General features: G+C 39.3%; 1 protein-coding gene across 1 annotated transcript in view; it reads right to left on the bottom strand.

Annotated features, from left to right (window-relative positions):
* The window catches only part of SLC13A4 (solute carrier family 13 member 4), a 28,530-nt gene that overhangs the window by 2,287 nt on the left and 1,767 nt on the right, over positions 1 to 24,476 (bottom strand). The window contains exons 2-15 of the mRNA XM_075050874.1: positions 19,315 to 19,443; positions 16,618 to 16,754; positions 15,890 to 16,071; positions 15,084 to 15,138; positions 13,390 to 13,429; positions 12,612 to 12,689; positions 10,942 to 11,132; positions 9,496 to 9,615; positions 6,527 to 6,628; positions 5,281 to 5,382; positions 4,042 to 4,181; positions 2,801 to 2,931; positions 1,838 to 1,999; positions 22 to 159 (exon numbers count right to left, since the gene is read on the bottom strand). Coding sequence (XP_074906975.1) covers positions 22 to 159; positions 1,838 to 1,999; positions 2,801 to 2,931; positions 4,042 to 4,181; positions 5,281 to 5,382; positions 6,527 to 6,628; positions 9,496 to 9,615; positions 10,942 to 11,132; positions 12,612 to 12,689; positions 13,390 to 13,429; positions 15,084 to 15,138; positions 15,890 to 16,071; positions 16,618 to 16,754; positions 19,315 to 19,443 — 1,707 coding nt within the window. The remainder of the gene's footprint in view (positions 1 to 21; positions 160 to 1,837; positions 2,000 to 2,800; positions 2,932 to 4,041; positions 4,182 to 5,280; positions 5,383 to 6,526; positions 6,629 to 9,495; positions 9,616 to 10,941; positions 11,133 to 12,611; positions 12,690 to 13,389; positions 13,430 to 15,083; positions 15,139 to 15,889; positions 16,072 to 16,617; positions 16,755 to 19,314; positions 19,444 to 24,476) is intronic.

The following is a 24,476-nucleotide window of genomic DNA, read 5'->3' as shown; positions in this document are numbered from 1 at the left end:
ATACCCAATCTCAAGACTTACCATATCTTTAATCTGGCAGTGCCCATAACTGAAGACAATGGCATTTGGAGGATTACCCACTGGCAGCATCACCGCAAACGAGATACACATGGTGACAGGAATCAGGGTGTATAAAGGGTTGATAAGCAGGGTTTCTGACTGGAAGGAGAGAGGGAGAGGTGTTTCACTTAACCAATAAAAGCCACTGCTCACAATTAGGATGAAAGGTCCCTCTCTGCATTATGTGAAGATAAGATTCTGTGAGTCTTATCTCCCTAGTTTCTAAACTTAAGTGTGGAAGTCTTTTTGTTGTTTGGGGTTTTTTTTAGAGCAGAGTAGTGCTATAATTTGGAGCTGGTCATGCTCCAGGGATTTCTCTTGAGACATTTCACATGGAGGGAGGGTGGAGACTGCTGCTGTTAGGACCCCTTTGCTCTTTCTCCCACTTGTTCTCCGCGTCATTCTGTGTTGTGTCTTCTGGATCTTAACACTGCCTGCCACTTCAGTCTGCATCTGAGAGAAGTCACAACAGGTTGACACGAAGAACTTACTTCTTTCAGTTGCTGAAGATACAGAGACCGCTATGTAAAGGCCTCCTGCACAGTGGTTAAGAAAACTAGTTGTTTGTGGTCCAAACATGGTCTCACATGGTGAGAAGGCAGTGATGATGGAATATTCTTTACAGTGATCTAAAGAATTGTTCTTCCACTACAGCCTTCAGTGGTGGTGAAACTTTTGCATTTTCATTTACATTGCTATGGCCTAGTTTTATGTCAGATGGAAAGGGAAGGGTATTCACAAGGCTAACTTCATTTTGGAGAGGGAAGTATCTCCAGGTTACTTTTACAGTCAAAAAAGAGAGACTGCCTTAAGATGGCAGTTCAGACTACTAAAAGTAGATTACTGTTCTAAATTTCTTTTTAGGAGAGTCTCTTTCTACATGGAGCAGAACTAAATCTGAACTCAGAAGCCGTACGAACATAATTACTTATTTTCATTTGACCATATCTTCATGTTACCTCAGAGCTGTTCACATAATGTACTTTGGGACAATCCCATAAAATTGTTATAATAGGGAAACATGATTAATGACCTGCATTCTTGGTGAGAAAAGCTTCACATTACATAAAAGAAAAGAAATAAGACAGTTTTCTGTAACTGCTATTCAAATATAGAATGAAATTTGTATCTCTTTGCTCTGCCTTTGTTATCAGTCTCCTGGTTTTTTTCTGTCCGTTACAAACATCTCTGCTTTCATAGAATCATATCATAGAATCATAGAATGGTTTGGGTTGGAAGGGACCTTAAAGATCATCTAGTTCCAACCCCCCCTACCATAGGCAGGGACACCTTCCACTGGACCGGGTTGTTTTCCATGTTGGATGACAGTACGCTTACCAGATCACCCCCTTGAACACATTTAAATCTGATATAAAATTCAGTACTACAGCCTTTTCTTACAAGTAGCGAGTGGGTCACTACTAACTAATGAACAAAACATTTAAAATAACTTTGATAAAAGTATCTCAAGCTTTATGTGGACTTTACCTATCTTGTTGATTGCATTGTCACCTTTTCTTGTATTTAGACTATGAATCCCTCAGCACAGCAGCTATGTTTTCCCTTTGTCTGAGACGTATTGAATAAATTTCTTGGTGCTAAAATATGCTTTTGGCTGCCTGAGTTTATTATTTTTCCTAAGCCCAAGACTGCAGAACAGTAGCTTGGGAACAGGCTGGGTTTTGTGTGAACAGAATGCCAATACCTTAATGTCCTGAAACATTCCCACAAGCCTGTGGGGAAAGAACAGACTAAAAATGTCATTGTTTTCACTCACCATGCTGCATAAAATAGGCAGAAAGATGGTTATGGTTGCTGGATTACTAACAAACTCTGTTACCAGGGACACCAAAATGCAAGCCAGCAGAGTTACAGCCCAGTAGGGAAGGCTGCTCAGGGAGAGCATTTGGCGTCCAATCCACGTAGAGAGGCCAGAGGTCTGGGGAAAGGATAAAAGTGTAAGAATTACTAAGTACTTAGTATGTTTGTAAAACAGATTCTTCTCTTTGGAGCAGTTTCATCAGAGAATCCCACCAGCAAATAAACGAAGTTTAGGTCAATGCTTTCTGCATTTCCTTTTGTTCAGTGAACTGGATTTCACTGCAGTGTCTAATAAATAGTTGTCCATAGTAACAAAGAGATACATCTGGCAGTTAATAACATTAAAAAGGCACCAAGACTGATCTTCCCTCTTTCTTTAGGATGTGAACTGGAGTATTGCAAATTGGTGGTGAAGGATTGCACAGTCTGCTTCGTATTCATTTTGAGACTCAAATACACAAATTTAGTTGTCTACGTGTAGGAGTCTATAGGAGAGCTAGCTGTGTATTCCTGAATTATACTGCGTGTAGATACAGTCAGTAGAGCCTAGAGTATGATTTGTCCAGTCAGTGCTAGGAGCTTGAGTCGTGGCAGCTGAGATGTTCCCCCTCTGTCTGGTTAGCTGCTGGCTGAGAAGTGTGAGGTCTCCCTCAGATCCTGTCTCATGTCTGCCAGCCTTGCAGGAATATTTAGATATTCTAAAGCATCTGAAATGGCAGCTGCTTACACAATTGACTTCAGTCCTTAACCATCTTTTTGTTAGCTAGGTAGCTGTCCATTGAATGCAGGGAGTAGGGACTAGGTTAGGTACAAACTTGGAAGTATCCACATCGTAAATCCAAACTGGGGAGCATACAAAAGGATAAAAGTCCAGGTTTATAATTTTTTTAGGAAGGAGGATAAAAATCTAAGTCAGTACCTTGCACCCAGCTGCTAAGGCATAACCTCCTCCAACCAACACTACAATCTCCCAGGGCATGGTCTTCTGGAAGTCCTTCCAGGTAATGATGGGATCCAGTGTGTTAATATCTGTTGACTTTTCACCATCTCCTGTATCAAAAAAAAGCAAGTGTGTGACCAGCATTACATTGGCCTCTTTGCAAAGATCTTCATATTTTTCACACTAGTAGGAATAATGTAATATCCGTGGAAGTTATCTTGAGAACTATCTGTGAGAGAGGTGAAGAAGAAGTGTGTAACCTATTTCTCTGGTTAGCTTGGTCTCAGAAAATGCAGCATATTAATTTCAAATGTCCTGACTTCCCCTTGGCTGCTCTGTTGACATGAATAGTTATAAACCCCTGTGTTTCATTCTATAGATTTTTGAGGGACTGTGTGCTCTGTTGTGTATACTTATGTGCAAATTATCTGTAGACTACAAAGATGGAGATACAATGGGATTATTTTCTCAAAGAAGGGCATTTTCTCTCTCCAGTAGGCCATGAAGCTTGATAAAGTGCATTTATGCCCCTATGTTTTATCTGAGGACATTAATTTTTTAGATGTCTGAGTGTTTTCTTGAAGTAGGAGTTAGAGTGTCATTTTTCTTAAATGCTGCATAATATATGTCAGTATAAAAAATAAACATATCTATATACATCTGTAATCTCTACATAAGAGTCTATGCAGGCAATTATATTTTCATACAGGACAGCTGAAAGCCTGGCACAGCAAACTGATCAATACCACTGAGTACTACCCAAATGTGAATGTGAAATAACAATCATTATTATCAAGAAGACTGTGAGAGAAGCACTGCACAAAATTGGAACTTTTTCTGACATTTACTGACCTCTTTTATGTTTATGACATTATCAATGATTTCTGCTGTATAAGTGATGACCAAATTCTTTACTAGATCTTATCTTCAGCCAGTTTTGCAAACATCTGCCTTACAGTTCTCTGCATGGAACTCCATCTGAACCTTTCCTAAAACTCAGTCCTAAATTTTGATAACTGTTTACACAGAAGAGATGGTGGCCTCAGATACAAGATGTATTTGTCATCTGCTGGATGAGACAATATGAATAAAAGCAACAAAAAAGGGGGTTTGATGTAGGAAGAGTTGATATCAGAGGAGAAACTGAACCCTGACCTTGCACAATAAAAATCTCTTCTTGGGACATTTTACAGAGAACATAAAAATGTCATTAAAGGCACTGGAAAATGTGCCAGATCTCTTTCTTGCTGCATCCTCCTCACCTTTTTCTCTTTTTCCGAAACATGGCTTTTTTGCTGGAATCAGGAAAAGGAGAAAACCAAGAAATACAGAGACAGTGGCATCAGTCCGGTAACCTTTCCTATGAAAGAAACAGTGGGGTTATCATAAAAACACAATAACAGAAACATTTCCAAACAGGGTACATGGCTCCAAGCAAATTGTTGCAGGTGAACTTGCATTTCCACTTCTGAAGTCTTACTAACAGCCCACTAGAAAAATATGTCTGCATATCAAGGATACAAATTGGGTTTTTTTTCCAATTTATTAAACTGACTCCTGTAGCCAACTTCAATCACTGCTCAACAACTTTTAACATTCCAGTGAAAAAAGAAATCCCTTTTGGTTTACAAACCTATTAACTTGGAGGTACAGAAAAATAGTGTGTTTACTAAAAGCAAGAAAGAATGAACACATTCTGGGAAAAAGCCAAACCCAAGTGATCCTTTAGAAATGAACTGTAGATTGGTTTTAAATTAAATGTTTAAAACTCATTCTGAAAAAGTATTTTGAGGAGTGCCAAACTCCAGAGATCCACAGGAAATCCCAATATTAGAAATTGTTTTCCTGTCAAAATTAGGATGAAAAATTAAAATAATTTTATGCAGTAGAAACATAAAGAAAATTTAAGTTCAAATCACTTATTCTTTGATATGCATTGTGTGTGTTATAGTCACTTTTAATATAATTTGTTTTAACATTATTTAAAATAAAAGAAAAAATATTTGCTTCATTCACCATTCTGTGTAATATTTAATTGAAATGGACATCTTGATAAAATTTATCTTCAGAAAAATACACTTCTGTCAAAAATTATTATTTCAAAATAAAATTGAAAAAAATTAATTTGAATTATAGTTGCAATCTATTCCAGTGACAGCTTCTCTACGAAAGCACTAAAATGTTTTAACTTCAGAATCTCACCTTCCTATTGTTTTACATTTGAAATACATTTATTTTACTTTCCCTACTTAATTCACTCTGTTTACTGAGAAAGAATACAATTTGCCACCATGTGAAGAGATGTAGTTTAAAAAGCAAAAATCCTAATTTTTTAATAAAGACTTAATTTTTCACACATTGTTAAAAGTGCTGATGATGTTTTAAGGCCAAAAGTTATTGCAGAAAGTCAGAAGCAGCTAGGCCATATTCCTGTGCAGTTGTTTGGGAATTTCACTTACTTCTCAAAAAAAGATGACCACCCTGGTACAAAGCCAGGCTCACGAGTAAACCAAAGCAAGGTCATCAGAATGAAGAAAAATCCAGTCACCATCTCAGGATAGCTAGAAACAAAAGCAAAAAAAAAAAAAAAATCTAGGCATTAAATCCAAGGTCTTTCTGAAAACCTGAGAGCAAGTTTCAGAGAAGTAACTAAGTAGAAAGTGGTTCAAAAAAAAAAGGATAAAAACCATGTGGAAAATAGAAAGGAAGATTATTTTTAATTAAAGAATTCTACGTTTTGCTCCCAGCTGAGAACCATAAAAACCCAGTAAAAAATAGGCTAAAAATATCCATCTGTATTTGCAATTCAGTAATTCATGGGCAAGACCTGAAGGAAAATATTTATAAATGCTTGTTTTGTATTTGCATTATTATCTGATTAAATATGTTAACAAGGTAAAGCTCATGTTACTATTCCACTGTGAACACTTTCTATTGCAGTTTTTAAAAGTATAGAAAGTGTAGGAGCAAATTACAATCTAGATTAACACAGATATTTTAAACACGTGGAATATATGTAAGGTGACTTGAGGATACTGAGTTTTAATTTAGGATAGATTTAAATTAAGTATGATTTCATATTTAGGCATAGTCTGAACAACAGTCTAGATTCAGAGTTGCTCATATTCAGCAAGTTGATCTGTCAATATTTCAGCTGAACAACACAAAAATGTTTTGGGAAGAATGGATTTTATGGGGTATCATCCCTTTTGAAAAATGAAAAATCTGCAAAATAAGCTTTTCAAGAGACATTTCTTGCCACCATGAATAAAGATTATGGGCAACTGGGAGGGCTGGACATCTCATGGCATGGGAGATTGGTGCAAAGCCTTTGCTAACAGTGAACTTCTATCCACCAAAGCGAGTATATGCCTGAATTGGGAAGGGGAGTCCTTTAATAGTTTAGTTCAAAGGTAGAGACAGACCTTGACTCAGATGACCTTTGGACCCTGGTATAAACCTGAATCTTTCCTTTTATTTCCTTTTTCTTTAGAAATAAATAAATGAGCAAATAAATGCATGCTTGTAACAAGTCTTCGATTTTAGTTCATTTTTGCATTTAGTTCTACTTCTAGCCTGGAAAGGAGGAGAAAGAGCTGACAGTTTAAGAATAATCTACATGAGCCAAAGGCAACATGGAGGGCAATATGAGAGGATGGTCCTGCCTAGAGAGGCAAATTCCTGAGGAAGGCAGGTCTGTTTTACCTAACATTTCCCAGTTTCTTATATTCTTCTTGAATTCTTCTCTCTGACATTTCTTCCCGTTTGGTCTTCTTCTTCTTGCTCACAGAACAGGTCTCTCTAAAACTGAGGTAGATAGCACAGTAAAATTAGACAAGGGCATCAAGTGGAAAAAAAAAAAGGCGTAAAAAAATAACAGCAATGAGGCAAACTGAAAATTCCAGTTGCCAGGGGCTGTTTGTTAGGAGACAATGTGACTGGGGCAAGGCCTGATGGCAATGTGAAGGGAAATTACTGCATGTGATCTTTGCGTAGCCGAGTTTCCAGATCTTCTGAGAATTAATCCTAGACGTAGTAGAAAGGTCCCAGGGTGCTCTGACTAATACTGACTGGTATCGCTGAGCCATCTCGAGCTGTGGCTGGGCTCCCTTTCTGTAGGCTTCTTCAAACAGCTGGCGGTGGCCAGATTTTTCTGGTGCCAGAAACCTCCAAAGGCTATGGCTAATTTCTGTCATCACATGGAAAGACTGACAGAGGCCAGCTATCAACAGATTTTTTAATGGGGAAACTGTATGCTTTCCAGTTGGATCAGGGGTATCCAACACATATAGGGCTCGGGCTGGCTTTTGAGCACAGGTTTGACTTGAATATTCAGGATTCACAAGGAAGTAATGGGGGAAAGCTGTGCTGAGGTTCCCAACAGCTTTCACGACCTGTCTGCTTCTACTAATACTAGCTGTTTCTAAACCAGGCACAATCAGTGTAACACCAAATTGCCTCTGCCACAGAGGGCAAGGGAATCAGCCTAGTGTTTTGTCCTGGTGAAAAATACCTGTACTTCTGCCAGGGACATAGAAATACAAGCACATTTCATGGCTGAATATATTTAAACCTGCTTTACTTTTGTATGAAAATTAGGTGAAATCCTTAGTTTATTCAAATTGCCTTCATACAATAACAAAGCCTCAACATTCCTAATTGAAATTAAGCTACTCACAAGCTCACTTAAACCTTTTCCTTTTATTCTTTCCAGTAGCATCACTTTGCTGTGCTTTGAGCCACAGATCTCTGCTTTTCTGCTCCAGCTGTACCCTCTGTCACACAGAGGTGCGTGGGGTGGGTTGAGAAACCTCTGCAGCTAAGCCAGTCTAAAATAGGCTGCAGCAGCAGGGACTTCAGGGACTGAAGTACCATGGGAGCACAATGGCATGCTTTTATAGTCCCTTCTATTTTAATATCTCATTTGGTACTCCACTAGAGATCCATGCCATAGCACTGGCCAAACCATGGACTACAATCTCACTCCATGTACCTGGTTAAGGCTAGATCCTCAAAGGAATTTGCATAGCTCAAAATGCAGGCAGGCCCTGTCTGGTTAACAGAAAGTCTTAAATAGGCTTTTCATTTCACTTGTAAATGGACATCTATCTGACACTTGGTTTTAGCGTGTTTAGCACCACTCTGCACTTACAAGTATTTAAATTCCCTTGCAAACCTTGCTGTTAGACTCCAGTAAAATCCACCAGCAGTAACACAGCTGAAGAGCTATGTGGTTTATAACGGCCAGTTCTATAGTAATGATTCTACCCTTAGCTCTGCTTTGCTCCAAAAACCATTTGGTGGGTCCGTTATCCTTCCCCCTTGACCTAGTCCAGAGCCTAAAAATCACATGTGACATGTTATTCCAATGGGGCTAAGTAAGAACAGATTGATGACACTGGGCTTCCTAGGAAAAGAGCATGAACATTACGGGAATTCAGTAAACATTTATGCACAGGCATTAGGCAGCTGTTTCAACATGTTATAAGTGTTTTTAGGCTTAGGAGGATCTGAAGGCAGAGTATTGTAGCCAAGCTCCTAACATAATATGTTCTTTAATGAACTGCAGTGAACAAGAGTCAGAGATTAAGGAGGCTTGGAATCAACCAGTACTTCGCAAAAAGTCGATAATGCTTCAGTCTCTGGTATTATTTAGAACAACATTAATCAGTATGAGGTCTTGGATGCAATGTGGAATTTCAATTATATTTATTTAAAAATAAAAGCAAGTAATTGAGGGTCATGCTAGGGCCTGTTTCCTCTCAAGATTAAAAAAAAAGAGGACTTATTTTAGCCTTTCGATTTGGAACTACAAGGCTCAGGAGACTGACTGAGAGAAGGATGTGGAGCTATTCACCTCTAAATTACCTCTTCAAATCTAGTCAAGGTCAGCAGCAAGCATCATTTTATTCATTGTCTTAGGTGAAATAAATTAGTGATGTCAGTTCAGCTTACTTTTAAGAGTAAACTAAATCAAATTAAGGCCACTTTAATTCTGAGTAAATGTGTCTGCACCACAGTTTAATGCAGATTAACTAGTCCACTCTAAATGCACACATTTAGTCAATTTTCATTAACTTTGCGGCGTGCCTCTGCAAAGAGAATACGTGGTACAAATGAACTAGGAGTCTGAGCCTTGTTCTTATTTGGGTGCTAAGGGTCTTACTGGTATCAAAATGTACTCGTGTCTTAGGCTGTGAGTCCTTTCCACTTTAAAGAGAAATATACATGGAGTCTATTTACCTTTACTTCTAACTGGTTTTACATTAATTTAATTGAGCTGGAAGCAGATCTGAATAGTAACTTGTTCACTTGCAATTATTTTTCTATTCATTTTTTAAGCTGTACTTTTCCAAAAGGACTTTTAACAAGATTTTTGGTCCACAACGGGATCCTCATGGTCATGAGAGTCAAAAAATCAGTTGAATGCATGATAAGGATTTCCATCAGCAATACCTAGGCACTTCACTCTCAAGCAGCAATACTGTGCACTGCTGTCTGTGCAGCGCAGTTAAGCACTAAGATTTCCTCCAGTAATTGTTCTGGCAAGAAGGAGGAAGTTGTGCCTTAGCTTTTGTCATTTGCAACTGGAAACATCTTTATGACACATTTTCTAGAGGAGCCCCAGATGCCCTGCTTTCATAATCCATGCATCTTGAACAACCTGCACTCACTTGCAACCCAAGAACAGCCAATGCATCCAGAACCAAGTCAGGACCAACATGATGAGGGAGATGGGGAAACTGAACAAGAACCAGGTTCCAAAATTCACCACTTCAGCATTTGGGTAGTGGCTGTAAAGGAAAAAAGGATGCACAAGAAGTTAGAACAGTGAAAGGACAGGCATCTCCAATATACATAGATGCACACACTATATGTAATATAGTACATATATATTACTATATGTAATATAGTGTATGTATACCTATTTGTCATGGCATGATAGACAAATTGCATCAGTATGTGTTTGCAACAGCTGCATTACATGTGCATAGTGAAAGCAATTGCCAAAGGATGTCAGTCATTGACCACGCCTGACCAACAGATGAGCCTATAGCACTTCACACCTTTAAGGCCAGATGGTCTGGATTGTCTAGCCAGCTCCAAAACCCCTTAGAGTTACCAGGAGTGAAATTCTGGCCCTACCTGTGGTTTTTGTTAAAGCCCTTTTTAGTGTCGGCAGACTTAAGAATGGTTCCACCCAGAATCTCTTTGTATGACTTATTGTGGACCACACAAATAATGATTGTAGTCTGCTGGACTCTGACAAAGATGTCTGATATGTGCATTTGATGGAACAGTCATAACAGCAAGATCTTTGGAAATTCTGTAAAATCCAAATCCTTGCATTAAGGATGGCTTCCAAAATTAGTTTTCTTTGCTACCACCATTTCAGAGAGAGAAATGAAGGATACCATGGCAGCAGTGGCAGCAGTAGATGATCAGAATCAGGTTTGAGCTTGGATGCATAGCTGTGCATGAGGAGAATTACCACCAGTCTTCTGACAGAGGTAACATTCATGACTTCGGGAGCCCTGGGCATATATGATAAAGGAAGTACTTAGCTGATCAGAGCTGCTTCTCATCTTCTCTGAAGCAAAAGTGTAAGGCCACATTTCTAAGTTTTTTTATTTTTGCACTACATGTTGAGCAGCCCAAGTAATAGTAGCGATGCCTCTATGTTCACCATAAGAACCCGCTTTCTAAGAACCCATAGAACAACTTGAAGCTGATTTTATGACATTTCTTCTTTTGTATTTATCTTTGACATCTTTGCTATATCTTCATGGCTTTAGTGTTTACTTTTCCAGAGTGCCTGCTGCCTTCATGATAGCCAGTTTGTAAAATCAAAAGAAGCTGCTGAAGAAACTTAAATGTTACCACATGCTGAGGAATTATTTTTATTTTGCATGAGAGAAAGACATGGATATGTATTAACTTAAGCTCCTCCTTTCAACCATTAACCATTAGTAATAACATTAGAGTAGAGGAGGAAACAAAATTACCTTCAGAAAGACTGTCTTACAAGGGTTCCTGGAGGTAGTAACTAACCCATGGGGAAAGCCACAGAGACGATAAAGACCCATCTGCCATTCTCACACAACCACAACATCACTTACTTGTTGAAGTGCTCTAAGAATATGAGGCTAGTGGAGGTCCCTATGATGGTTGTCAGTCCTCCGATGGTTGCCGCGTAGGAGATGCTCAGTGAGAGGCATTTACAGACCATGTGGTCGTGTCTGGTCTGATACCGGTACTTAGTGCTCAGACCCAGTTCTGAGGGCTTAGGAGGCAGGACCAGTATCTGAGCCTGTGAGGGGATACATTCACAAAAGAAAGCAGGTGATCAGAACAGCAGCCCAACTTGCTCTAATGCCATGGTGATACTGGTCCCAGACGAACAACAGGTTTGCGTAAGAGGGGGCAGTTTTTTCTTCACAGGGATTAACTGGGATCAGAACTAGAAACCTGTCCAGGGGCCTGAAATTGCCTCGTCTGTGGCAGAAATGTAGGACAAACAGTAATTGGACTTCTGGCTATGGTTTTGGCCAGCTCCAGTTCTGACTGGAATCTCAGCAGGATACCGAAAGCCTTTGTGGGCTGAGGGGCGGGATGCCAGCACTGCAGCAGAAGGAATCCATAATCCTTGAGGCTTATGAGCAGCCACCAGACAAATGTTTGGTGGACTTGTTGCACTTATACTGGCTCAGGGAGTCTAATTAGGAATGGAGTGCTAGCGGCCTCAGAAATGGCATGAAAAAGGCTGGGCAATGGGAATATGGAAGAAAAAGCTGCAGGAAAATATTGTTCCAAAAGAAGCTTTCTTAGCAGTGACAGGAAAGTCTCCATGCTGGTAAATCAAGTTCTTGTACTGGAAAAAAGGTACATTACTTCACATGCAACCCAAGGCTCCAATTTAGGATCAGGAAAAAGGCAGCAAGTGGTTCAGTTAGCTTTGTTAAATTTATTAATTTGGATTTGGTTTTATGTAGTAAAATCGGTCATGCTATAAGTTCATCATCATCCTGAGGGTACCCTGGCCAAAATTCCTGTAGATTGAAAGTGAAGTGAGTATATGAGTTACAAAATAACCACTGAATGTGTTTGGGAAATGGGTATAAGAAGAAATTAAGTGTCAGGAGCAGCACATTAGCCCTTTTTGGAAACATACACTTAGATTCTTTTGAACTGTGAATGCAAATTCGTGTGTTGATTTTAGCCTGATCTTTCCTGGACATCAACTTATGCAATAGTCCGAGCATCAATTGCTTCTTGGATCCACTCAGGAGAAGCAGAAATACTGGAATGGACTGATGTAATGGAGGCTTTTGATGGTGGATATTTGGCAAGACAAAAAGGAGGTGGATACTAAGACTACCTAACAAACTGGCTGAACAGTTAAATGGCCTGTGCTTGCTGCTGGTTTAGTTCTGAGCAAGATTTTGTGTGTCAGGGATTGTTATTTTTGAGTTGGACTACTTTGCATGGAGGCTTTGTGGAAATAAAGTGGGTGGAACAGCAAGTAAGAAAGGAAACTTGTGATCACTTTACTGAATGTAAAGCTAAATGAATTGTACTAGCCATTGGGGGAGAGTCTTCTGAATATACCTGTGCTGGGGGCATCTAAATGGGAGCAAGAACTAGCAAGAGGCCAAGCCATGACTGCTGTAAGATGATGGAGAAGGATTCCATGTAACACAGCTTACAGGGAACAAATATGAAGCAGTGGGGAGCAGGTGATGTTCACATCTGGCTTTTCCCTCACCCCCTGGGTCTGACATCTCCTTACCTGAGGTAGGTGCTGCCCATTGCTCTTAGAATTCATTGTTCCAATAGGATTGGCTATCATGTGCACACCATTCATACTCTGTAGGGAGGCAAATGCCTTTAGATTAGCCTTTTTTCTGTTCCTAGGAGCACTTAGATTAGAATTTATGATGCTTTGTAAAGGTCATGGGTAGTGGGCTTTTGAAAAAAAAACCCCAACCAACCAGCCAAAAAAAACCCCCAAACCCCACACTAAAATTTCAGCTGTAAACTTTACACTAGAAAAAAAAGATTTAAAAAAAACCAACAGCAACCTGATTTTATTTTAACGTGATCTTAGAAGTCAGATTATAATAAGTTTAGGTCTTCTTCCTCTGCCGTGTAGGAGAATCTAACAGGTCCCTTGCTAGAGGCTGTGACTTTGTGGTATGTGTAGGTTGTTCTAGTAACTGAGGTGTCTCAGCTGCAGAAGTTGGCAATACTTGGACAATATAAGGTCATATCTGAACTTGCTAGAAACCGTATGGAATTGTTAGTTTACTGACTGGATCTCAGGATCTCAGGATCTCCAGCAATAAATACAACACTACAGAGCTAATGTTCCCCAACTTGATATGTGTAAGCAGGCTGATAGGTTAAATACAACGCAGGACATTCTGCAATACGTACTCTCTGCCAACAACCACTACTTGTTTGAAATAAAGGAAACAGCAGTTTGTTGCAGAGCTGTGTGGACTCTGCTCTGATGGTTCCTGCATTAGAAGACAGTGTAGCTCAGAAAATACTACCTATGACAATACCTTTGAGTGCATCAAGGAGCTGAAGTCAGTAGTAGTAGCACTAAAACAAAGAAAGGAAAATATACTTTAAAACTGCCTGTTCACCCAGCTCCCTCAAAAGGCACACATCATGGGTAGGAGGGGCAACATCTGCAGGAGAACTAGTGCCTACTGAAATGGTGATGAATACCATTTTTAAGTACCTTTTATGTGGTGTCTTGGCCAGATACATGAGTCATCATTATGTTTCACAGCTCTATCTCTAACTGTGTAGCAATGGGGTTCCACCTCCGTGCAAGAAAAAATATGTATTCTAGGTAGTACATACCCCATTCTAGGCATGAACTCCATTCACAGTGGAGTGAATCACCAGGCAATCCAGCACTACCACTGTCTTGTTCTACTCAAGTTCTTCCTCTGCTGACCTCTCCAATGCTGTTTCTGAGCACCTACCTGTACCACATTAAAGCTTTCACTAAAATCTGGCCTATGTGGCATGTGGACCATGCAAACAATCCACTGAACTTTTACTTTGACATTGAAAACAGATTTAATTCCAGAAGATGTGCTTCTTTTCTTTTCCTGCCAAATTTCAAGCTCTTTTCGAGTAATACTATTTTAATAATAGTTCTGTTATGAAATATCCCACACATATTCTTCAATAGGGCTTAAAGGGATTAATGGCACAATGCCAAACTGAAAATTTGATTCTATACTGCACAGAAAATATGGCTGGGATAGAAAGAGATAACAGAGAGACTATTGGAGGACCCATTAGTCTCCAGAGAAATGAGAAAACTATTTAGACCTTGCAAGTTAACTTAAAGTCATCAACATGTGCTGTTTGAATGATGTTTGGTTTAAAGTAAATTTTTAAAGGTGTAACAAGAACTTGTTTCTCTTATTTTAACACTTGTGAATAATATAGAGGGAGCTCAAGAAGGGACTGTGTGATTTATTCTCACACCTTGTAAGAAGATGCTCCTTAGGATTTAACCTATACTATAGTTTAAGGACAATAACTTTGTATATTCTCCTGTGTACCTTGAACTGCTAGTTGATTTGATGATTTGACAAAGAAATTAGTCCTTTCCTTGATTTGCCCTGTTCACCTTACTAGATTTTACCGCAAATAGAGATCTGGTTGAAACTGCTAGTGTTTCAAACTTCCGAAGAAATTTGTCTATATTAAAAGAAATATTTTACAGGTTTTTTGGGGGGAGGAGGGGTGTTTTTTGTTAGTACTCCCCCCCCTGCCCCACATCTCTCTCTTGAATGCTCTTGACAGTTCAGACTTTCCTCAGGAATCCTCTGTAAGAGTCTTCCCTCTGGATATGTCCTGTGGGCACTCCATACTGTGCTCGGATCCTCTCCACCTCTGTTCCTTCAGGGGAACAGAAATAAAAATCTGTGGGCAGAACTCTCTTATACAGCACAAACACAAACTTCAAAAGATCTTTCAAACCCTGAGAAGCATTTTCCTTCTCTCTAAAATGCCCATAGTGTTAAGAAATAAGTAAATACTGGGAAGCTTTAGTGAGATCCAGACCATTACATTAATCCCATTTCTCATATAAGCCTTCCTTGTCAGTCACATCTGAAACATTCACTCGTAAGCTTCTGCTTGCCCTTCCTGGCTCTACTCCTGGGTTCATCTCATTGCAACCTGTGTAGGGCTCAAATCTCCAGTCGTGATGTACAGGGTTCATTCTTACTCCTCATTGATGAAGATAAGCTCCAGTGAAGGTTGGCCATGCTTTTCGCTGAGACCTGCAATGAAGGAAGAGAAAGCAGCCCTTGGGGTAAGACCTGAGCTGAGCCTCTGGGCCACACCACCGAACCTGGAAAAGCTACTGCAAACAAAAGCTTGTCCAAACCGTCTCAGTTACTCTGTGACCCTTATGCAGCATTTTATTGTGTCATATTGTCCCCATCACATGCCTCTGGCAATTAAAAGACTATCATGCCTATGTACAATAGGCAAGGTTAAATGACATCATTTTCAGACTGGAATCTGTGAATGGAAAGAAAAGAGAGATTCTTTTCTTCCCAAATCCTTTCTTTCTGGGAAAGAATGAACGAAATGAACAGAGCTCTAACCAGGTTTTTTTGTGGCACCTGCTCTGACCTGGGCAGCTTGGGAGGGCAGGGGTAGAACAGGCAAGTGTGGGGTTGTCACAGAGCACACTTTTGGGCCTTTTCTACATTTCTGTTACTTTCTTCTCAGAGGTTTCCTTCCAGCCCTGTAAAATCCTATGACCTAAGAGTTTATGACACACAAACTCCAGTAATGCCCTAATTCAACATAAATAGTTTCCCAATTCCAATTGTCCCATCACATCTTGAAACTATCTTTCATTTTCTGAAAGAAATATCAGAGTACAGAAAGAAAGAGGATGGACTAGGTCTTTGGCAGTACAAGTCAGACAACTCTGACCTCAATAGAATTTGAATAATGTGTATCGACGAGTCTGGTCACTGAAAAACAAATGAGAAAAGAATGGCCAACATTGACAAATACCTATTGGCTCGTTTTCTTCAATAATGGTGCTGCCTGCAGTACTGATGACCTCGCGCTCCTCCTCAGCATTCACTAGCTCCTGGAGCACTGCCTCCACGATTGGCATCACCATGGCTGTGGTGGATGTGTTGGAAAGCCACATGGAGAGCACCGTGGTGCAACACATAAAGCAAAGAAGCAACCTGGAATACAACACAGGGAAATCTTCTTGAGGCACTTTCAGAAATATTAAGGGCCTCCTTGCCTAACGTTTTCATTAGTCAACTGATAACTACACGGTGTCTTTTTCTTTTTGTGGGTGCCAAAATATCATACTGTGCGCAGATAAAATGCTGCCTTGTGCTGAGAACTGTCATAAGACAATGTATCACTGGAAGCCATTTGCTGCCCCACGTAAAAATCGGCATGTGACGTGAGAATTCTGCTTATCCAGGATTTAATCATCCTTTTGTGCTTGCTAAACAACAGGCGAAGAAGGAACAGAGAGACTAAACTCAGTACCAGTAAAAAATAGAAAGCAAAGGGACAACAAGCCAAGGAGTAGGAGGTGGCAGAAAGAGGATAAGAAAATTTGTAGGCTTTCAAACTCTGAAAGGAAAGGTGGGTAGGAAAAAGAGCCCCAAACCAAGCTAGCTTGTACCCATGGATGGGAAAGTTGGAGTTGTTATTTGCTCTTTCACGCTGCTGCTGTCAGCCTCAGACTGCCCCAAAGTCAAAGGTTCACTCACATGCCTGGCTTTGCTCCAGCCATCATGACCATGCGCAGGGCGATTCGCTTGTGGAGATTCCACTTTTCTACAGAAGCTGCCACACAAATCACGCCCATGAGGAGCAAAGTTGTGTTCTTGAAATATTCGGCAGCCACCTGCATTAAGGACAAGGGGGAAACAGTCAGTTAAAAAAGCAGTAGCTACCCTACACAGAGATCATGCTGAATGAGAAGAAATATGGTATTGTGGAATTTTTCCCCTTACGGAAAGAATGATGGGGAGCTGGAGAAAATGAAGAATTTGTGAGTCAAAATGTTCTCTTTAATCTCTTTCATGTTGTGTTTACAAATAACAAGGCTCTATATCTATCTTGTTAGTAGGTTTCTCAGCTTTGAAGACATCAAGATAGATTTTACTTCTTTGAGCAGGATGCTCGCTGCCTGCAGTTAATCACTCAGCTAGGCCCAGCCTGAAACAGCCACAGACAAACCTCTGCACTGAAGGCAGCTTATTCATGTGCTTCATCTGCTTTTGGAGATGTCATTGTCTACCTTGTTTGTATTTCTTATGTCTTGTTCAACTGTTGGGCAAAATGTGGCATCCCTAGAACTTACAGCTTCAGAAAAAAGTCCTTTGGGACATGCTCGCTGAATGCAATAATGAAAAGTTGGGATATTGCTGTGATGATCCACAAACCCCGTACTAGAACTTTTCACAGTGGAAATCCATCTCCATTGTATCAGGAAAACAGGGCAAAGTTTAAAAAAAGAAAACTTTAATTTAAAGGGGATGAGCAAAAACCATCAACTGGCTCAGGAAAAAATTCAGAGACAATGCATGGTCCTCCAAATCAGCATTCTTGAATGTGGGGCTTGCTAAGATATGAGATGTTCTGTGAAGTGACTACAAAAATAACAAATGAAGCAAACAAAAACATTCACACACACACACTCTCTTGTGTGAAAGCAAACAAATAGGAGAAAATAAAAGTTACACGCAGATGCTTGGAGTCTAGCTAAATTTTTCATTTCATTCTCATGCAATCCTTCCCAAGCTGTTGCTGGAATATTTTTCTAAAAACATCGTTTCTTCAGTTTAAAACTATTCCGCTAACCAAATGTAGATGCCAGCATTTTAAAACAATTAAAATCAGTAGAAGCAGTAGTTTTTCCATTGTCCTCAGTTATACTTATGGTGCTCCATAAAAGTGCAAGAATGACACTAATGTTATTTTGTGAAAGCTGCAGCAAGTTGAGTATTTAATTATATTTTTATAACAAATCCCTATGGTGACCTAAATAGACTTGTCCATCACAATTGTGTGCCAGAACTTTTAAATATCACTTTTTTGGCTTTCCTCCACTGGTTTCTTTCTCATTAACTTTCTTTATTTTCCTGCTACCTTGTTAAAAAAAGATCTTGAACTGAATGAAGGGAATCCATCAAGCCAGCAGCACAAAGAATCTGTTGTTTTCCTTTATTCCTTTCACAGTCATTTTGGAGAAACAAGTGAATACTAATATTCTTATTAATACACACATAAACATATACAACACACTGGCTTATGTTCTTAAGACCCTGTGAGTTATTTGTAGCTTAAACTGCTAGGCAAGGGCCCTTGGTTTCTTTGGCACACCAGAACAGCAGACTGGAAATACTGCAGCATCATCTGAGTTGTTTATTTTAAAATACAGGGTTTTATTCTGTTCCTAAAGCAAATAATACATTCTCTGCAGTAGTCTCACTGTCATTTAATTTGATATTATATTGAATTTCTGTCAGGCTGCCCTTAAATTTTCCCTCTCCAATATGCTGCAGAATTTTTGTAATGAAAATACGTAACTACTTTATCTTTATGGTAGAAAAAATATCTTGAAAATACTTAACTGTGTTGGTATGGAAATGTATCTGATTATATTACACAGTTGTTATACCACTGGGAGGAATAAGACAGGTCATAAAACTCTTGGTTCATGCTTGACTCTATCCATTTATGGGTATGCCCAGCGCTAGATTGTGTTAGAAATAAACAATTTTACGGTTGCTGTATACTGTTCTGTGTTCTTATCTGTATTTCTAGTCCTTGTAAATCAAGTGGGATGCCCCCCAACCCCAAAAATGAGAGAGAAAAAAGCAGGGGAAAAAAAGCTGTAGATTAAATAAAATAAATTCTTGGCATATCATGAAAGAAAGTAACATTTTAAAAAAAAAATCCTCAAGTAAGAAAATTCAGAACTGATCATAGAGACTTTTTTGTACAGCTACTCCTTTTTTCTTAGAACTCATGGCTACAAGGCAGCACTAAGATTACAGCTTGGAAAAAAGACTAGACATTCACCTGGATAACAAAATTCCCTAGTCTTACACATCACCTGTAATAAATATAATCGGAAAGAAACTTTACAGTTTATTCCATAACTGCTGTTTACCTGGTTTTGGAGGAGGGGAAAGGTGGAACCCTTTGATACAATAGGTTTTGGGAATTGCTGGTTATGCAGTAGCTGACAGGATGGACACCTCTCTTGGCTAATACAGCCTTCCCTGTATCTATCTTCAGTAGAAGAAAGAGCTGGTTGGCCCAAGTTATACATTACAAGACGTACACTTTTTCTTCCCACACCTCTTAGTCTTGCTAGCCCACTAAGATTAGTTTTATTCAGAGAATTAACTGAGAGTAAGAATATTAAATGATAAAAAAGTGCATACTGGTCTGACCTCACTGGACTTCATGACTCCAAAAAGTGGGTACAGGAAAGCAGGAACTAAGGCTGCTGCACCAAGAGGTACGGCTTCAGAGACCCAGTATACAGCCGTCACGATCAGCACGTAGGCACATGAGGCTTCCTGAAGGGAGAAAGAAAGCACAGAGGTTATGTGTAACTGCCCCACCACCTGCTGTGGAAGCCTGGTGAACCCGTTCATAGGACTCATCAGGCTGTGGGTACCTGGACTTAAAAGAATCAACGAGGACTGCATAAGGACCTCCTAAGGTGCAGCTGTTTGGGTGTGAAATCTAGGCTACCACCTGAATAGCCAGTTCCAGAAGATGACACTAATGAAAGGCTTTGCACATAAGCTAGGGAAAAACATTGGGATAAAAATATTTATCGGCAAAAGAATGGTTCCAAGTGCATTTACAGGTTTGTTTGATTTCCATAATCCAATATTTACCAAATGTTCAACCATGACTCCTCAGATTTGGCCTGTGGAGCTGGTATTTCTACACAGCTTTCTTTCCAATATTGGACAAGAATAGGAACCCATAGTTTTCAGGATCAGATGAGAACATTCACATTTGCCACGTTAGCACGGATAAAGCTACATAACGGCTCTTTTGGGAAATACTCTGAAAGATTGCTTTTTTTAAACAGTGTGCAAACCTACATTTTGTGTCAGTTGTTTTTATTTTCTCAGGTGATTTCCACAGACCCTTGGAAGCCGACCACAGAGCTGAAGGCCTTAGAGGCCATGGGTTAACGGGAGGAAATCAGACCAATTTGCTGCTGTCCAAGGTTCTGGCAGAGAAAGCCACAAGATCGCGCTGAGCATCCCTGGAGAGCAGGTGTATGATGGAGAAAGATGCTATCTGCTGAATATTTTTACATGAAATCACAACTAGTCCACAGAAGTCTTCTGGTACATTTTTTTAGATAGATATGTCTTTATTTATGGTATTCAGTGGAGTTCTCCTTAGGCTCAGTTTGTTATCCTTAGAAGCCTGGGGATATTTGCTACTAATAATTATAGAAATTACCCTCAGGAAAATGTTTTTCCTTTCTTTTTCTCAAATTTGAAGCCAGCTCCTGTACTGGGTCTAACCAGCAGTTCTATGGAAGCTAGTGGATCTGCACTGATTTGCACCAGCTCTAAATCTACCTGTTCTTCACTATTCACTGGATATTCCATAAGAACTTACCAATCCGTATGGATTCACAGCTCACAATGGCTATTGTTTAGAAAATTCACTGTTCACAAATGCTATTTGAGTGTGTTAAAATATAATTTCATTCCTTTTGTTTCCTGACTGGATGACTCCCAAATTAAGCAGCTTTCAAGAAGTCACACAAGGAATTCCCACAGATCCTTGTGCAAATTGATGATCGTGTATTACGCTTCCTTTTTTTGCAATCAGTTTTGTGAACAAGGTGGTGAAGTCTAAAGTAAGACTATACAAGGGTGTGGGTTCAATAGAATGAATCAATAGCTTCTGTTTAAATTCATGTTTATACATGCCCTTTTTACATTACCTCTGACAAAGAGCCACGATCAGCTGTTCCTCTTTTTTAGTATAGCTTATAGTAACAACAGGCAGAACACAGCCCAGAGAAACAGTTAAGATAGATTGCTATGTGCCATTTCCTTTACTTGCTTAAAAATTGCAGCCAAACTTGCTTAGAAGCTTGGGTTTAAATTAGCTGCCAGACTTTGCTCTGACTCCTGTTTCAGAAAAGTGTAATATTAAACAGTTCTGATTCAAGTAAGCAGGGCCACCAAAATAACTGAGATAAGGTCATCAGAAAAAATAATTTCCTTGAATCAGATAAAGTCCAATTACTTTAGAGACTATAGCTCTGGATTGTTCCTTTATGGATGGACAAGTACTCTGAACTGCACAGAAATGTGCATATTTGTTTCTCTTCCTTAACTATTATAGAAGAATGGGTTAGGTTTTATGCTCCCCAGTGCATGTTTCATTAGTCCTCTATGATGAGGTCCTTCAGCAAAATATTACAGTAGAAGATTGTACTGCAGTTGTAGCTTCATTGCTACCAAGAAAAAATTACAAGAGAGGCTTGAGAAGGTTGGCTTAGGATGGATGAGATCAGACGGATTTTTTTAACATTCATGGGTTATGAAGCATGCATTTTATAAAATGGAATTGCTATGCTGTTTGAAACTCCGAAGACCAGTGTTCAGTTTGTAACAACTTCAAGTGATCACTCAGTAAAAAACCAAACAATAATTTTGACTTAAAAATGGAAATAATTTAAGAAGTGAGGTGACGGGCATTAGAGATTTTTAGTAATCTCTACTAGGAAGACAGAACTATTTTAGATGAGAGTCATGGAGCTGATGGATTGGCTTATAAATATTAGCCAACTTGCTGTTTAGTCACCTTTAACTACATAATACTTCATGGTTAATATTCCACAGAGAGCAGAGCATAGGGCCATTTTTGTGACCTAGTGACTATTTGACACATTTTTTTTATTTTTTAACTCATTAGGTTCTGCTAACAAACTATTATGTTTGTATGGGCTCTGTATGACATCCAGCAGTTGTCTGAGGGGAAAAATGCCTTTTAATGAAAAAGCATTGATTTTTATATTGAAGCAGTGCAGGTGTAAGGTCCAAGAGATATGTTTTGCCAAAATTCATAAAATTAATTTAATCCTAACCTGATTCCAAACTATTTTCTCACTCCAAATATATCCTTCTTTTTAATTTCTTTGAGCATAGATTGTTATTTTCTATTACTCCTCTGTGTGTAGCAATAAAGTAGACTGATAATGGAAATGGAATAAGACAAAGGGAAGTTGCATCTCTATCAAAACCTAGCTGCAATGGGCACTGAGTCTTTGTGTTTCCTACACGCTAGGCTCTAATCAGTTTACAAACAAAACTAAAATAAAGCAGATTTTTAAATGGTATAAAACTGGGTACTAGGAAAGTCCAGTTTGATAATCTTCACTAAACACTTAATCAGCTTGTCTAGCAACTTTCTTTATTTTCTCAGTGCTTTAAATCAGCTCATTTCCACGAGAAACCATATTAATCTCCTCTGTTTAATTGAACTGAGTTTATATATTTAATTAATGGTTACCAGAGCTACTAAGTACTGGACTGAAGTAGTGGCTGTATAATTTTAACTGTTTCACCCTTCTCACTTCTTGTTGTACCACTGAAAATTACTGTTAAGCCCACCTCAGGGCTTGAAGCAGGGAATAGAAAAACATGTGATGGTTGGAGGGACTATCACCTATCTTCAGTCAGTCCCTTATGTGAAAAGAAAATAGAAGCTGAAAGGCTAAAAATTCCACAATAAGGGTCATACATAAAACTTTTGTAACTAAAACATCTAAGGATCTCAGAGTGATTAAGAAGAAGAATAAACTCTGTGTTGGAGATTTGCCCACTTGAGGATGTGCATTGCATATCTCGCGGGCAGGCATGTGGTTAAGCTGTGCAAAGAGGTAGTCTAGCTTCTGGACTACCATCTTGGAGCTGATGGGATCGTGCTATATTTCCCTCCCTTCAGCTTGTGGAAATAAAAACAAAGTTGAATGAAAGTTGCCATCCATGGCTGTTCAGAGCATGTTCTGTGCTTTAGGGTCCATTCTGCTCATTTGGCAAGGTGTCAACGTCACCTGATGCTGCAGGTCTCCCAGCTTACAGCACCCCTTGCTGACTTTGGAGGAGGCATCCACGTGTCCTTGATTGGGTTTAGTGTGGCCACAGGGTCACCGGTCATAGGAGACCCTGCCCACAACTGATTGAATTCATGTGGCATGCTTTATGGTATCAAGAGTGGCTTTATGAAAAAAGGTGGATAAAGATGAAAAAGAAAAAGGCAAAAATGCTTCCGTGTCACTGTCAACAATGAGGGGAATAAGGACAGAATGAAGAAGACCCACAGTTTGTAAAGCACACAATGTTTTTTTCTTTATGTGTCATGACCTGAAAGGCATTTATGCACGTCCAAAACCTGTTGTACAAGTCATTGTTCAGGTATAAACTTGGGAAAGAGAAGAAGAATTCAAGCAAATTTTTTTTTTTTTTTTTTTTACCGAACCATTTCTTGTCATAAAATAATAGAAAAGAAGCTGTGGACATTATTCCCATTAGCCGTACAAACAGTTCTGAGTCCTTGTGTTCCCATTGATTGCTCTTGCCACTACATATGTAATGTTCCTTTGATATTTCCAGAGTTATGCTGGTATCATCAAAGAAGCTGCAAGCTGATTTCCTGCAGAAATGCAAATATAAACCACCTGGTAATTCTGATCTCTATAAGGAAGACAGAAAACTAACATAATTGTCTGATAAATGAAAATGTAAGTAAGTGAGCAGGTGACAAATTTAATCTTCAGGTTTAAGAAGTAATCATATTCAATTGGTTGTAACAGAGTAAATGCTACACTAAACCACTTGAATAGTGTATTGTCAACTGGGTTTATTTGGTGTAGATGTTCTCTTAACAGCATTATAAACATTTGTCCAACTCTGGGTCAGATTCATGGCTATGCTTTATCATCTGTGGTCATTCATGTATATATAAAGTGGATGTAAAACATCATCTGATGGCTTTTCATATCACTTTGCAGTAAAGCAACACTATGAAGTGCACAGTAATAGCGCAGAAGAGCTTGTACTGTATAATAGCAATTCTTGCAGCAATACTGTCAGTGAACTTCTGCTTCAGCACCCATACGATGCTATTACAATTCCCTTGGTTATTAAAGAGTTTTCTTATTGCTTCTGAATTCCTGTGTCTCTGAATCCCATAGGGAGCAAACATGGGTGACAAATTTTAGTGCAGTGAATCTCTCATTTCCTAGGAGAGGTTCTCAAGGCACATAGTGCATGCTGCAGTTACAGTGCCATATGGGCATGTCAGGGAGTATCTGTTCTTATGTCACCCTTCCAGTGACATTGGGGGAGATTAAACCCTTTTCTAAAACAAGCCTCTGTGAAATGGTGAGCTCTGCTGTTCTCTGAAGAAGAGCACAATTGTCTGTCATTCATTCCCTCTCTTGAGAGAGAAGAGATGGAAAACTACTATAAGAGGACAGCCAAGATATACATTGAAGTTCAGAGCAGGAAAACTTTTTCAAAGTGCAACATACAGTTCAGTGGTGTAGGAACATTTCCTTGCT

This window comes from Buteo buteo, chromosome 19 (assembly GCF_964188355.1).
Source record: "Buteo buteo chromosome 19, bButBut1.hap1.1, whole genome shotgun sequence".
NCBI lineage: Eukaryota > Metazoa > Chordata > Aves > Accipitriformes > Accipitridae > Buteo > Buteo buteo.
This window is presented reverse-complemented; position numbering and strand designations above follow the sequence as displayed.